The sequence below is a fragment of the Salvia miltiorrhiza genome, chromosome 6 (assembly GCF_028751815.1).
Source record: "Salvia miltiorrhiza cultivar Shanhuang (shh) chromosome 6, IMPLAD_Smil_shh, whole genome shotgun sequence".
Taxonomy (NCBI): domain Eukaryota; kingdom Viridiplantae; phylum Streptophyta; class Magnoliopsida; order Lamiales; family Lamiaceae; genus Salvia; species Salvia miltiorrhiza.
Genome location: NC_080392.1, coordinates 23,808,318 through 23,824,333, shown reverse-complemented (window position 1 = coordinate 23,824,333; position 16,016 = coordinate 23,808,318). Strand labels below are relative to the sequence as shown.

General features: G+C 39.0%; 1 protein-coding gene across 1 annotated transcript; it reads right to left on the bottom strand.

Annotated features, from left to right (window-relative positions):
- Positions 1–11,661: 11,661 nt before the first annotated feature.
- LOC130988917 (probable esterase D14L) lies at positions 11,662–15,235 on the bottom strand. Its single transcript, XM_057912903.1, has 2 exons — positions 14,658–15,235; positions 11,662–12,252 (listed from the first exon to the last, which is right to left on the bottom strand). The coding sequence occupies exons 1-2, from the start codon at positions 15,023–15,025 to the stop codon at positions 11,808–11,810; spliced, it is 813 nt and encodes a 270-aa protein (XP_057768886.1). The 5' UTR covers positions 15,026–15,235; the 3' UTR covers positions 11,662–11,807.
- Between the last annotated feature and the right edge of the window lie 781 nt (positions 15,236–16,016).

Genomic DNA, 16,016 nt, shown 5'->3' with positions numbered 1-16,016 from the left:
GCCAACACTAAGCCATCCTCCGACCATGCTTATCCTGCACATTTAGAAATATATGCAGGGCGTGAGTACATAATACTCAGTGGGCAGACGCCGAAAGACAAGATAAACGCTCTTAGAGCTATATGTTTGAAGCTTGCCATGTCATCAGCAATACACAGAAATAAAGTTAGCAGTTTTAATCATAAACATCATAAATAAGTGTCTGCAGACAAGTAATCAACATGTATGTACCGCATCTACAACTCATCATAACCAAGGTACTGAGAAGTAGGCCTCCTTCTCAAGCACCGTGACCGACCGACCCGAAGACGGCTCACAGTCACCTCTGTGTACACAACCCCGCTTGTGGCAGGATCCGAATTCGTCTCATCAGTAGAGGGTAACACACAAGTTCATCATCAGAAATATTGGCAAGTCAAACAGTTCATAAACATCATTTAACTCAATATTTGATAATCTCATAACATCATAAAGTCATTTCAGAAAGCTCGTAATATTTGCATACTCAACATATTCTCAACATACTGCCCACCTGTAGAGCTCGGCTTACTGCAGGTGGTATTCGGAGAAATCTTCACTTGCGTCCTCGACTGGTCTCTGTAGTTGTAAACATCGGAGTAGTGCATGCGACAAGTGAGGAACTAGTTAGAAACTTCCTCACTAAAAGCTTAACCTTAATCTTATTATAACACTCATCATGATTATTCTTCAGCTTATCCCCGTCTAATTACTCAACTCTATGACAAAAACTCTAATCTTATTCTCAACTTAACACTCAAAAGGCTAGATTAAAAGCAATCAAGCACATAGGCATGTATAACCACATAAGCATACAACTCACTCATAAACATATCACAAGCAAGCAAACATAAGTTTGACTCGGAGACCAGAGCAGAGAAATGCTCGGTGGTCAGAGCGGAAAAACTCAGCAGAGCAGCTCGGCAGAGCAGAGAAGATATACTCGCCAGAGCAGCGAAATCAACTAGCCAGAGCAGCGAAATCATGAACTCTATGTTGCTAGAGGAATGGCGAACTCTCTGTCGCTAGAGGAATCAAACGTCAGAGAAATCAAACGTCAGAGGAATCAAAGCGTCAGAGGAATCAAAGCGTCAGAGGAATCAAAGCATCAGAGGAATTGATCGTCAGATGAATCAAAGCGTCAGCAGAGAAATGAACTCGCTGGCAGGGCAGCGGAGAAATGATTTCTCTGGCATACCAGCGGGGAAACGATTTCTCTAGCATACCAGCGGGGAAACGATTTCTCTGGCATACCAGCGGGGAAACGATTTCTCTGGCATACCAGCGGGGAAACGATTTCTCGGCTGAGTAGAGCAAGACTCAAGACAGAACGGTGCAGTCAAGAGCAACTCGAAAACTCATCAACTTTTTATAAGTTCTTACTCATCATCAAAACATCATTCAAGACATAACTTACAGATTTTTCTCATAATCTTATATCAACTCAATTTGTAAAAACTCATATCTCAAGACTAAGTTTTGTAAAACACGTCTTAATCACTTCAAATCATCACGTCTAACATACAAATCATCACATATGACACATTTCTCATCTCGGTTTGAGAAAAGAAAGATTTTTAAAGGGCATGAGCCCAAGTTTTCGAAAATGAAGAAAATGGAGGAGGGGGAGTTTCTCATGATTAAATCATCCTTTTACACACACATATCACCACATACATCTCACAACAAGTCTAGATCCAAAAGATCAGAACACTTACTCAACAGTTTCAAGAAAAAGGACGTCTTCTCTCGATTCTTCAGGTTTTAAACTCTACTAAACTTCTTGAATCAAGCGTAGAAAATGTTTAAGGCTAGATTTAGCGGAGTATTCTATCACAGTTGTGACTGTAACAGCTTGAGCTTCGTCACCAATGGAGGAGAGAGAGAATAGCGTGAGGGAGAGAGAAGAAGTTGAAAGGGCCGAAAATGATGAGAATGATGGAAAGAGAGAGAAACTCATTGGTTTTAATCAAGAATCTTACCCCTTTAGGATAAAAAGCATTAAATGCTCATTAAATGCCCAAATAGTACTTTGTCTCCCCACTTAGCAACATGTCTAATCCGCCTAATCCCACATGTGAGAAAGAGATTAAAATAATGGATGTGAGTGTAGGAATGTGTGGTGGTAAATAAAAATCATGTATGCTATTTTTCGAAAATCACACTGACTCAAATATAAGTGTGCACGTATCAAGTAAATCACATAACGTCAATCAAATAGCTCACAAAGTTATCACATATAAACGGATCATCACTCGACATTAATCTAATCGTCACTCTAGCTTAGTCCTCTTTATCGACTCTCAAACACTACCTTGACTCTATCTCTAGCACTTCGTTTTAACTCGAAAACAATTAACATCTCCATCTCAGCTCTATCATCATTCTCAATTCTCTTAACATCTCTATTTTACTCATTTTACCATCCATCGATAACTTCCTCTCGTCTTTAGTAAGCTAGTCCTTAGGCTCTCAATAGTATTTCGATACTATTGCAAGGTAAACAAAAATACGGGGGGTTACAAGTCAGAATATAAGAATTCATCTCACTGTGATCCTATTCAATACACGAAGGTACTAGCATAAATAAATAGCCAAGACAAACTATTTATCCATTTATGCTACAATCTAAACCAGCAACTAGTCCATAGTTGCCTCGATTGTGAACTCAATTTATATCTCAACTTTTTCCAATTATATGATCTTCTGTGATCTACAACACACCATATAATCTATAGTATGAGATAAATTGGACTATAATAGGATTATGCAATAACAATATTTCAGATAGAAGAATCACAGTGAACTAAGGAATCAATGTATACAAGCATAAAGTTTTGCTTTCAGTATACAACCCTTCAACCTGCCCAACCCCAAGGTTGAACACAATCTCTTTCCTTTTTCCCAAAACTCAGCCATCTTCTTGAGCATAGCCATTCGTGTTGATTTTTCCTTTTCCCCAATTTCTCTCCATGAATTTTTCTTGAGATTGAACCAACGCCAAAAGATAAACTATGGCAAAATACAAGTGAAGCTCCAACAAAATTCTCTCATCTGCCGCAGCATCCGACAATTCTTAGGCGCAGCAACATTGCTATCGGGCATAAAATTTCTCTTAAGAGCCCTAATTCTAAAATGAAATTGAAAAGGGGTTAGTTAATTCGGAGGTTTATCTGCAAGCAAAGCAACGTCATAATTTGGGGAAAATCGTTGACCAGACTTAAAATAGAAAAAAAAATGAAGGGTGCAATTCCTGAATTCGATAAAACGTTTTGAATTTACAGATGATTAACCCAGTTAAATACTTATACTCATTAAGTCATTCTTCTAAATCAAGTACTAATATTTAAAATAACATAACTTTTTTATTATAAATTAATTTAACTCATAAATAATGATATGATATTTTTATATATAATTTAAAATTTTAAAAATAAATATATATATTATGGCCTGCATATTGGACTAGAGGCGTACTATTTTTTTTTTTTTTTAATTAGAGAGGCATACTAGTTTTATATAGGGGTATTGGCCAATAAATACATCAACTTTCCCAATTTTCTAGAATGTAACATCACCTTTAGTTTTTGCTCCATAATACACCACTTTTATTATTTTTCTGATTTCTCCCATGAGAATTTCTGAAGATTCTAAAACTACCCCAAACATAATCAAAATTACAGAATAACCCCATAACAATTCAGAACAAGACAGAATACCCCAATTATGATTTTTTAAAAACAGTTTAACAAATAATCAGGCCCAACATGCTTCCGTAACACTTCAAAATAAATCTTAAATTAAACCAACATTATACCTTTGTCGACTGGTCTTCTTCAGGAGTCAGTCTTGTTGCGTTTTACGGCTCGTCTGCCTCCCCGGCACGCACCAACCACACACTCGCAAGAGATGGTTGCAACCCTCCTCCTTCACTAAGTGTCGACTAAATACTTTGTTGGAAAAATTAAAGAAAATATTTTTACTCAACCCGGAATAGTTAGGCAAAAACTAAGCGTTTATAGAGGAATTATATAATAATTAATTTATTTCATAAAATTCTCCCCAAGGGAGGAGACGACTTGTTTAGCTACTCATAGTAGCTAATACTTGTGTACATAAAATAAAAGAAACTAAAACTAAAAACGAAAAACTTTGAAAACAAAAATTAAAATTACAAAGATAATTTCTAGAGAGAGGAAGTTGTGTGTGTGAAAGTGTTGTGATTTTTCGATGATCTTCTTCTCTCCAGCACTTGTGATTTTATAGAGGTCTGATACCCTCTATTATTGCTTGGTAGTTGGCCTCGGATGCTATCTTCGTGGCCAGCTTGCTTGAAATTGACAGCCACCTTCTTTTGTTGGCCATTATTGCCGACACTTGTTGGTGTTGTCACATGTGCTGGGCCCTTGCTTTATCGCTTTGTGATAATGCTGGTAGGGGCCGGCTGCTTTCTTTCCACTCACATTTGTCCTGGAGCGCTGAGTGGTCCTCCTGTCATTCCACCCACTTTTGTCGTTTTTGTGGGTGCGATCCTTGCTGTGAATCACATGATTCACTTTGATTTGTCGCCCACCTTACTTTTTTGGTGCCCGAGGGGTCCTCCCCTTTGGAGTCTGATGCTTGTCGTGTTCATCAGACCGGAACCTCCTTCTGTCAGGTTTCGGGAAGAAACCTTTTCTGAATTCTGGCTCCTTCTGCGACGAACATTGATCGCAGATTTTCTCGATCCATTGGCCCAGATGAGCCATGTTGCAGAATTTGCGACGAGTCTCTTTGCTCCCCGCAATCTTGTTGTCCCATATCATTTGCCTCTTTTTCTCGAAAGATTTTTCGGCAAACTCGGTTGTTGTTCCTGTCATTGTGTTAACAAGGAACGTACCCAGATCAGAACTTTGAAAGAACTTAAATCTGGATTTCATTTTGTCCATCTCTGTAAGACAGACCCATAGACCCCATGCTCGTCTCGTGGAAATTTGTTCCTCCGTAAAGGTTGAGGCGATTGGGACTTGAAAATCAGGAACTTTGATCCGGTTCAAGGCTCCTGTATCTGGTCTCCGAAGCTTGATGAAATGAAAAGCTTCATAGACTCCTTTTCCGACGGGTTCTGGTGCTGCACTAAAGAAGTATAGTTCCAGAACATCTCCCCGTTTAAGGGACTCGTTGTTCTCCCAGGCTTCAAACACCGTTTTCTGGATCCATTTTGGTAGACCCTTGATTTCGTTGAAGGCTGGAGCAGTGGTATAAACTGAGGCTAAAGCCCCAAACTCATACCATTCCTTGATGTGATTTGGATTGGCTCCCGGAGTTGTCCAAATCCTAGGGTATCTCCCTGCAACATCAACCCAGCAATTTCCCGGATTAATGCCCTTTCTCGTGATGAGTTTCTCCCATCTGTCTTGATAAATCTGCCAAGAAGGAGAAATATCAACAAAATTAGTATCAACCTTAAGTTGGCCAGTCATCGGCCTAAGATTGATCTCTCCCTCTTTTACCCCAGAGGTGGAGGGTTGACATGTTGATTCAGGGTGTGACCCCTTAACAACATCTTTTCCTCGAGCGTCCGGCTGTGAAGCCATTCTCTCAGGACTTGTGCTAGGGGTACTTGAATCCCCTGCTACAGATAATCCGCCCTGTACGGAAAGCATTGCTTTAGCCCGATTTTCACGGACAACGCGCAAGAGCGGCTTGCTGAGTACTTCCTGAAGATTGAACATCTTCATGAAGCAATTATCAATTTGGTTGGATACTTGGGCTTCGTCAGCCGCTTGTATCTTTCCAGCTTGTTTAGTGTGTAGTACACACTTCTGCCATTCTTGTTGTAGCAACTCTAGACTTGCAAAGAGCTGCCCCTGTATTGCCTCGATGGCCTCCACTTCAGGGAGCTCCATCCCTTGTAAGGAAATCTGCAAGAACATTCTGATCAGATTTCAAAACGACAATATCATAATCATAATATTGACATTCGGCTTGCCATCTAAGCAGTCTAGATTTTTCAGGCTTAGATTCAATCTTTTTTGTTAAGAAAGCTTTAACGTTAGTGTTATCAACTTTCAAAACAAATTTTTTAGCAAGTAAGAAAAGCGGCCATTTTTTAAACGCCTTTTGCACTGCAAAGAATTCCTTTTCGTTGATGTGCCATCGCACAGCTTCGTCATCGGAAAAGAGCCCGCTACAGTATCTGCAAGGTTCTTCTCCATAAGGAGTGATCTTTGTAAGCACTGCTGCCCACCAGAAATCACTCGCGTCTGTATAAAGGACTAAGTCATCCTCATCTTGTGGTATCGAAAGCTTCGGGAGATTTTTGCAAATCTCTTTCAACTTCTTCATTCCCTCCCGATGTTCTTTTTTCCATATGAACGGAACATCTTTCTTCAGTAGTGGACTGAAGATCTTTCTGTGTTCTGCAAGGTTTTTGATAAACATCCCTGCAAAGTTAACAACTCCGAGAAAGCTTTGGAGCTGTTTTTTCTCTTTGAGATCCTCCGGGAATCCCTGAACTTTTTCTACAATATGATCTTGTAGAATAATCCCAGATTCATCGATCTCGATCCCCAGAAACTCCATCTTCTGGGTAGCTATGACTGCCTTCTTTTCTGACAGCACTAGTCCTTCTTGTTGGCAAACATCTGCGAAGATCTCCAGATGTCTGACATGTTCCTGAATGTTTTTTGATGCAATAAGAATGTCATCAATGTAAACAAACATAAACGAAGAATAATCTTTGAAGAGATTATCCATCTTTCTTTGGAATATCTGAGGCGCGTTGGCCAACCCCATTGGCATGACATTCCATACATAATGTCCTTGTGGAGTAGAGAAGGCTGTGAACTTCTTACTCCCTTCCTCCATGCGAATCTGGTAGAAACCTGATTTGCAATCAAACTTCGAGAATACCTTTGCACTTCTGATGCAGTTGATGAGGTGTTCTCTGCTTGGGATGAAGTATCCGTCAAACTCAAGAATGTCATTAATTCCTTTATAATTAATGACCAGTCTTGGCTTTCCTCGCTTGATCTCCCCATGATTTCTTACCAGAAATCCAGGACTGCTGTAGGGTGATCTTCCTCCTTCAATAAGCTTTAAATCAAGGTGTTCCTTGATTATACTCATCATATCCTATTGATCTTGAGGGTTCATCAGGATAGGTTTGAATCTAACGAACTCATGCTCCTTTCCAGTTTTAACTTTCAAGGTTGCTCTGAGCTGGTTCTTGTCCCACCATGCCAAAGGATCCTCGTGGTAACACTTCTGGATTCTCCTTTTGACGTCAGCAATGGACACCTGTTCTTCTTCCTTGATATCTTTGTGTGATATCAGGGATACTTTGAGGATTTGAATTTCTTCCTCAGAGAGATTTGGAAATCCCTCAGTTCTGCATTTGAGCAAAACTTCTCCGAATCTCCTTTGATCCTTCATTTGGGGTCTCCGGTGTCTGCCATCATCATCACCACGCTTGCTGCGGAATTTGATTGGCATCGAACGATGAAAAGCTCCATTGAGCCTTTGTACAATGATCTTGTGGTCACAATTGGTTGTGAACACTAGCCTCCTGGCTTCATTGTCTTGAATATACCGCTTGAAGCTTTGCAGAAAATTATTTCCGAATAATATATCTGCTCCGGTATCATGGAAATAAATTGGTGGAGTTTTGACCTTGTACCAAGGTGTCTGTCCTGCTCCGCCTATCAATATTTCTGCTTGTTTTACTCCTTTTGATAAGAGTAAAATCTTCTTGGAGAAATCCCTTCCTGCAATTCGAGGTAGATCTTCTTCCACTTCTGTTGGAAAGACTCCTCGTTTTGCTGTACAGATTCCTGCTCCTGAATCCACATAAGCAGCAAAATATTCTGCTTTGAATTTCTCATATATCATTCCCACAGAGATGTATATCGAGAATGGACTTGTCATTGGATCATCACTCTTTGGCGTCCAATGGTGATCTCCATTCCTCCTGCTTTCCATGACCATGGTTTGTATTTGTCAAGAAAATTTCGTCCTAAGAACAGGACATCCGCTTCTTGTCCGGCTTGGCCTTCGGTCTGAATTTCAAAACCTCCAACCTCCAGAGTTCCGATGTATCGGTTGTCTCCTGGATTCGCCAAATAATACAACATACTACAAGGAAACTTGTTTTCCATGCATGTTGTATCAATTCTTGTGAAAACCTGTCTCCATCCTTCGGGGCATTTGAATTTGACCCTCATGTCTAGGACTGGTGTTTCCTGGATCGCCCTTCTCTCATAAGAATGAGAGAAACTCCTTGTTATAGGCCCTGAAGTTAGCCTATTTCCTTGGAATGATAGCCTGGGTGCTCCCAGTCTGAGACTCTGGGTATGGCTCAGCACCGGTTTGTCTCCCACATCGATGTCGATTTCCCTGACTTGGGGAATTTCCACTCGGTTTGGAGGGGCTGCCTTGGCTACTTCTTTGAATATTTCTGGAATTTCAATAAACTCTTTTCCCAGAAATAACTCCGTATGATGGGAATTTGATAGGGCATACGAAACTTGATAAGTCAGTGAGTATGGCCTGTTTCCATCTGTCATGTACTCCTTCTTTTTGTAGTCCTGATAGAGGGTCAGGGCTCGGCTGAAGGACGAATCCTGTAGATTATAAGCGATCTGCGGGTAGAACTCGGTTATAATCTTCTTGGCATAGAGATTGCCCGAAAAAGCTCCAATAACTGATTCTCTGGCATCTCTGACTCTTTTATCGCAAAGTGCGACGTCAATTGGTTGGTCTGTCCCTGGAAAAAGGGAAGATTTAAGTACCAACTGAATTGCTCCAATATGAATCCATTTCATCGTACTTGCGACTTCTGGCTTCATTTTCTTGAGATCCTTCCTAATATCTTCGGCCGGAACCAGCTGGATTTCCACCTGGTTGCTTGTGATCTCAATTGGAAGCGCCGTTTCTTGGCTTGTGACACCAAAATAGACATGATGCTTCCTTTTGGTTGGAATCAAGCTATTTAAAACTCGATTCAATCTCCCGTTAGAAAACCCTTGGTAGGTTTGAACCTCTTCGGTTTCCTTCTTGAGTTTTTTCACGAGCTGCTTCACCACTTCTTTTTGTGGAATCAGGAAATGGCTGGTAAATCCATTCTGATCCTCCTTCTGGGTGTGGTGGGCCTCGTGCTCCTCTTTAGTCTGACTCGCCTCCGGTTGATCCATCGGTCATCTCCGAATCTTCAGAACTAAAGACTTCTTCTTGCTCATATATACTCTCATCAGAGGATATATCTTCAAACTGATACACGGGTATCAGATTCTGGTAAAAGATAGCATCTTCGATATCCTGTGTGGATTCGAATCTTTTTATCCCTTTTCTCTCGTTGTCTGGGCAATTGGTTGAAATATGCCCCTTTGCACCGCAAGTCCAGCAGTTGCAATCTTTAAAACTTTCATTTGCTTTGGCCTGAGTGCGCCTGAAAGTTTTTCTCGCCGGGATTCTCTTTTGATTTGAGAATCGGTTTCTTGATGGTCCGCTCCGTTGGCCTGACTTATAGGAGCGTGCCTTCTGTTTGGTCCACATAGTCCCTGGCTTCCAAGAACTCCTTCTGGACTTTCTTTCATAGGGTTGGTACCTATGTTTCTTCCGGCTCCTCTTTTGATACAGCAACTCAGCACCAATCTCTGTTGGAAGATCAATGTTGTCGCACATCAATGGGGATTTCTTGTTGAGTCTCCTCAATCTCTTGAGATTCCTCTGGTCCGCCGCCTTTTGGCACCATTCGGACAGCTTCTTGTGGACATAAGACATCCTCCTTGAAGCACTATCGAGGGGATATCCTCCGGGCGAAACATACTCCTTGATGAGCATCTCTCTCCATGGACTTGGAAACTTTGGGAAAAAGAGGTCCATGGCCGTCTGATCTTCAACTTCCCCCATATGAACATATAGGGTATAAAGGCGCAGAAATTCATCGAGAGCTTTTGGCTCTAGCACCATCAATCTTAGATTATGAAGTGCCTGTTGATATTTCTTGCGCTTCTCCTCTGCGGATCCTTCGAAAAAACCCATTCCCAAGAAATGGATTTTAATCTGCTTAGTAATCTCCTTGATGATGTCATACATGGAGGTGCTACTAAACATTTCTTCCCTTACTGGAACCTCAAGTTTATCCCAGTATTGTTTTGCCATTCCCGCCAAACTGGCTTCGAAGACTCTGGCAAATTCCTTTTTATCGTAATCTATTGTGGCGATTACGACTTTCAATGATGAAGCCCATTCGTCGATGAGACCCTCCCATTCTTTGAAGCTGGCTTCGTCGAGGTTGAGGATCAATCCATATGGATGGACTGGTTCCAGTGTGACCTTTCCAACCGGAGTATTCTGCATCTGAGGCCTCCGTCGTCGGGTTCGTTGGAACTGGCTTGCATCGTCTTGGGCTGACCCTTTTTCTGACGATTTTCCTTCTTAAGGCTCAATTTTGGGGCCTTCATCTCCTTGGTTCATATTTAGATCCACCATATTGAGATTAGCAAAAGATTCTGCTAACTCTTGTAGATCTTCTAATCCGATTCTATCAAGGCTATTCATGATATTTGCCTTTCATGATTCGGATTATGTCCTTCGGCTGCAACTCCTTTGGAACTGCATCAAATAGGAGTGTATTCGTCGGGTCTTTGGACCATTGATTCCGAATTTTTCCGGAACATGGTTTTCGCCTTTCAATTTCCTCCATTCTTTTCTGGATATCACGCAAGAGGGTTAGGATTTCCTCTTGTTTGAGTGATATTCTGCTTATCTCCATGGGTAGTTCATACAGCTTGTTGCCATAATATTCCACCGTTTTCTGAATCTCCCGCAAGTTGACGTTGTCGGAAGAGTCTGGCTCGATCTTGTGGTAGCTTGGATAAGCTACTCCCGCCTTGTCTTTCTGTTCCATTCAGTGATATGTTGAATGGATGTGATTTCTGGTTTGTTCCATTGCCGTTTTGGCCACAGCAATACACATGAGAGAATCAAGGTATCCCTTGATTTCTAGAATGAGGTCTCGAACGGCCTCCTCGTTTTCTTCTAGGAATAGGTTATTCCCAAGAACTCGCCAATACATCCTGAGTTCGCCCATAAGGCGTCTGGTTTCATTCTCCATATTCTGGAGAGAAGTCCTGTAGTGTACACATCTCGGACACTCGTCCGGATTCATAAACTTTTAATGGAGTCTCCTCCCACATGGGTTAATTAGAAAATAAACTAAAAATTATATAATTCCTCTATAAAAACCCGCTCTGATACCATTTTAAACAAGGATCATTTAAACTGTTTTTTGCTTAATAGTACGTGGCATTGTCTCACAGTCCAGACCCAGATCACAAAGTAATCTATCGGGTACGAGGAAAGTTTCCAGCCGATATACCATTTAAGCCCAATCTTATACATGTTTTGGGTATAAATTGTCTTTTGGTCAAAAACAAAAGTTTTTAGGGGTCAAAGTGCAATAAATTTTATAATGGGGTAATTTTTTGAATATCCATACTTTGGCCATGGGAGATTTAAGAAAGAAATGAAAGGTGATGTATCATGAGGCAAAATCTAAAGGTGGTGTTATAAACTAGAATTTAGTCATAGTTCATGTATTTAGGGGCAATAACCCCTATTATATATATTTAGTAGTTGTGGATTTCACTCAACCAAACAAGAAAAGAAAAATAATGTTTTGCGAGGATTAATAATTACATTTGATGACTTGTACAAAGCTGAGAGCAATTGAAGATAAAAAGCAGAAATAGTAAGAAAACGAGACATTAATGAGGCAGAGAAACAAAGTAGCAATATTAGAAGAATCAAGCAGCAATGTTATAGCGAATGTGCCTAAGGAGCACGGGCACGACGACGTCGGGAGAGCTGAGCTGCGGCAAGTGGCCGTCGGTGGACATGACCTCGACGATGGAGTCGCCGCCGAGGTTCTGGTGGAGGAACTCGGAGACGACGACGGGCACGGCAAGGTCCTTGATGCTCTGGATGATGTGGCAGGGGATGGTGACGTGGCGAAGGAGGGGTCTGACGTCGCTGTAGAATATGGTCTGGGCCACGCTAAGTGCAATGTCCGGTCTCATGTTGAAGAGAGTCCGGCTGAACTCTTGGACCGCCACCGACTCCATGTCGCCCCCCACCGCAAGCGGCGCGAACCCGTCGCACCACGCCTTGTAGTTCGACTTCATCGCCTCGAATAGTTCTAGAAGCTCCGACTGCTCGAATCCCCCATAGTAATCCGGGTCGTTCATGTATCTAACATTTGTAATACAATATGTCAACAAAAACATCTACATAAAACAACTATTTATCCCTATTTATGCATTTTTTTTTTCTTTTTTGTACGTATTCAAATTTATGTACACTCTATTTTTAAATACTACTCTACACATAATTTTCATAATTTTACCTTATAACTTATATATTTATTCATAATTTACTCAACAATACCTTCATTATGGGACTATTTCTTCACTATCAATATTTCAAACAACTTTTTATTAAAATTTATGCCATAACCAACTATACATATTTATGGGATCGGAGGGAGTATTTTTTGGTCAGTCGCAGCCACCAACATCTTTTTTTCTTTTAGTGTGTGTTTTTTTTTTTAATTTTTTTATTTATTATGAAAAGACAAGTGATAAAACAAATTTCCTTTTTAATTTATTCTTTATTTTTTCTCATTTTCTTTTTTGTAGTAAAATTCTTTTTTGTAGTAAAAAGGAGAAACTTCATAAAAGAAATGAGAAATTTAAGAAAAACTCTTTATCGTTCATTTTTTTTATGATAAATTTATAATAAAAGAAAAACACACTCTTATAGTCCCTCCGTCCTATTTATAACATTCCAAAAAATTGAAGCACACAAATTAAAGAAATGTATATAAAGTAAATTAGTGAAGAGATAAAAAGAGTAGTGGAAAAGTAAATGAAGATTAAATAAATGAGGGAAGAGATAACAATAGTAAATAATTAAAGTAAAAAAAATTAATTAGTTGAGATTTATAACATTCCAAAAAATTGAAGCACGCAAATTAAAGAAATGTAGATAAAGTAAATTAGTGAAGGGATAGAGAGAGTAGTGGAAAAGTAAATGAAGATTAAATAAATGAGGGAAAGAGATAACAATAGTAAATAAAGTAATTTATTTTCTTTTTGAGTTGAAATATTATAAATGCGACGAGTTAATAATGAAATTGGAGCGTTATAAATGGGACGGAGGAAATAATATATCGAAGATTTGTACTCTTATAATATAATTAAATTATCAAAATTTTGTAAAAATTGTGCTGCTGTAGTTCCTAATTGAGAAAATATGGTTTCCGAATTTTGTTATCTATGTCTCCCCTTGACCGTGGCCCCAGTTAGAGGGTGTTTGGTTGATGCTTATAAGCTATTTTAGGAGCTTATAAGCCCCTTCAAAGATTGGCGAAATAAGCTACTAAAGAGCTTATAAGCTACCAAAAAATAAGTTCATCTACCCTAATTTATTTTCTCATTATCATATAAGCAACACTCATTTTACAAAAATAACTCAATTATGATTTTTTATTTTCATTATATATCATTTTAATTTCATCTCTTTTCGATTTTCTTTTTCTAACTAATATTTTTTCTCTCTTAACTAAAATTTCTTTCTCTAGCTTATAAGCTCAATTATCTAAACACTTTGACAACTTATAAACTCTTAAGCAACTATATCTTATAAGCTCCAAGAGTTTATAAGCTCTTAAAAATAAGCTTAGCCAAACACCCTCTTAGTATAAATTGGATGGGCTTCGATGTACCATAATTTCTTGTTAATACTCCATCCGTTCACGAAAAAAAAGTCTCAAACGAGAATGGATACAAATATTAATAAAGTTGTTATAAGTAGAATAAAGGTATAATTTGTAAGGATGATGTTAGTATAAAAAAATAGAATAAATGTATATTATTAGTTAAAAATAGAATAAAAGTAAATTTATAATTAAATATAAGAGAGAATGTAGGATCTGAAGGTTCAAAATGTGAAATATGACTTTTTTTTGTGAAAAAATAGGAATAAAATAAAATTTATCGTAATATTGTGAATCATAGTTAACCTTCACTTCAATAAATTGATGTTAAACAAAATTATACTCCTAACTTTAAATTATAGATCTAAATAATAAATTATTAATTAATAAAAGTAAAATTGAATGATGGAAATAATTATATATCCTACTTAGTTGAGATGAATAAATCCTAATTAATAATCACAAAAAGAAATAAAGTGCATAAAATTAAAATTGAAGAAAAAAATGAAAATAAGACACTAAACTCGAGACGCTGGATCACAAAACTTAAAATATTTCTGTCATAGCAATAGGAAATTTAATGATTAACTGTATTTAGGCACGCACTATGTATAGAAAACTCCAATTTAAAACTCTGTTTAGGAATCTAGTTCTAGTTTGGTTTTACGATAAAATAAAACGACAGCATCTGAAACAGTGAACGAAATTCCATTATTGAAAAGACTAGTTCCTGCTCCTCCAAAACTCAACTGAAAGTCAATCAAACAGTTGAAATCCAAATTGAAAAATTCCAGCGAAATTAATCAAAACCTAAATTGATCTCATCTCGTATACTCAAATTAAACACGAAATTGATCGGAGAGACGAAGCAACGAATTACCTCGGAGAAGCGGAGATGGTGAGGATCTTGGAGAAGAGGTCGGGGCGGGAGATGGAGGCGATGAGGCCGATCATGGCGGAAACGGAGTGGCCGACGTATATGCAGGAGCGCACCTCGAGCTCGTCCAGGATGGCGAGGACGTCGCAGGCGTAGCCCTCCAGCGTCGAATACCTCTCGAAATCGAAGTAGTCCGGATTTGTGGTGCCGGCGCCCATGTTATCGTACAGCACCACGCGGTAATCCTCCACCACGTGCGGCACCAGATGCTTCCACACCGATTGATCCGTGCCGAAGCCGTGCGCGAGCACGATCGTCTGCTGCCCGGAGCCGATCACGCGGACATTGTGAGCCTCTTCGGCGATTCCCATTTTTTTATTTTTTTATTTTTGGAGTGATGTGGGCTGAGATTTTTGTTTTTGTAGGCTGGGTTTGGAATATGAGTTGAAGGGTGATGACGACCACTTGATATGTGTTTAGATAATATTTGTGGATCATTAAATGTTATGAATTGTCTATTTATTTGGAATTGAAAATGTGACATTATTTGTGACAGATACTTGTTACCTACTTTATGGACTAGAATATGGTAATGTTTCATGTGATGTGAGTTATATGCATACTTGGTGTTTGGATGCTCTTTTATTGTTTTATTATAGTTTCTAGTTTTGTTTCTTTTCGAGTGGTGTTTGCTTTTGTAAACATAAAAATATATATTTGGATAGATGATTTAAGCTTTAAGAAATTATAGGTTTGAAAATGATGATGTGCGCTCGGCTTGATCGGTTGTGTCTTTTTTTTTTTTTTTTTTAATCCTGATTTTTATCTTCAATTTTCAGAGCATTTCCAGTGGGTTGTGTCTTACGGGGTGTCTTAGATGGTGGTCCCCACCTAAGACACACACATCTCCAATGCATTGTGTCTTAAATGGTGTCTTAGATCTTCATTTCCACAAAATTCATATTTCTACACTTTTATTTTTAAATTCTCAATTCCATTAAAAATAAAATTAAAAACATAATTAAATTATGAATTTCGAATTTTTAAATAATGAATTTCGAATTTTTTTGAATTTAAATAATGAATTTCAAATTTTTTTTTTAATTGGGCGCGTCCGGAGGACGCGCCATACATTTATCGCCTTCGACCCGTGTCTTGGCTAAGACACGGCCTCGCATCAGCCCGCGTCTCCAGTGCAGCCCCCCTCCCCAAGACCCGGATCGATCCTCTACTCGCACCAGCGAGTGGAGATGCTCTCAGCGTTTTAAAATTAAGATTCCTAACTTTCATTTTCTAGCTATTAAAAAATTCTAATTTCTTTAGGTTTTTCTAAAAAAATATCCCGTTAAAAAAATCCAACGA

What these genes read in the sequence shown, in the direction of transcription:
- LOC130988917 (XM_057912903.1), bottom strand. Translation starts at nt 15,025, where the DNA reads ATGGGAATCGCCGAAGAGGCTCACAATGTCCGCGTGATCGGCTCCGGG. An exon ending in ACCATCTCCGCTTCTCCGAG is followed by an intron (nt 12,253 to 14,657) that starts GTAATTCGTTGC and finishes TACAAATGTTAG; the next exon opens with ATACATGAACGACCCGGATT.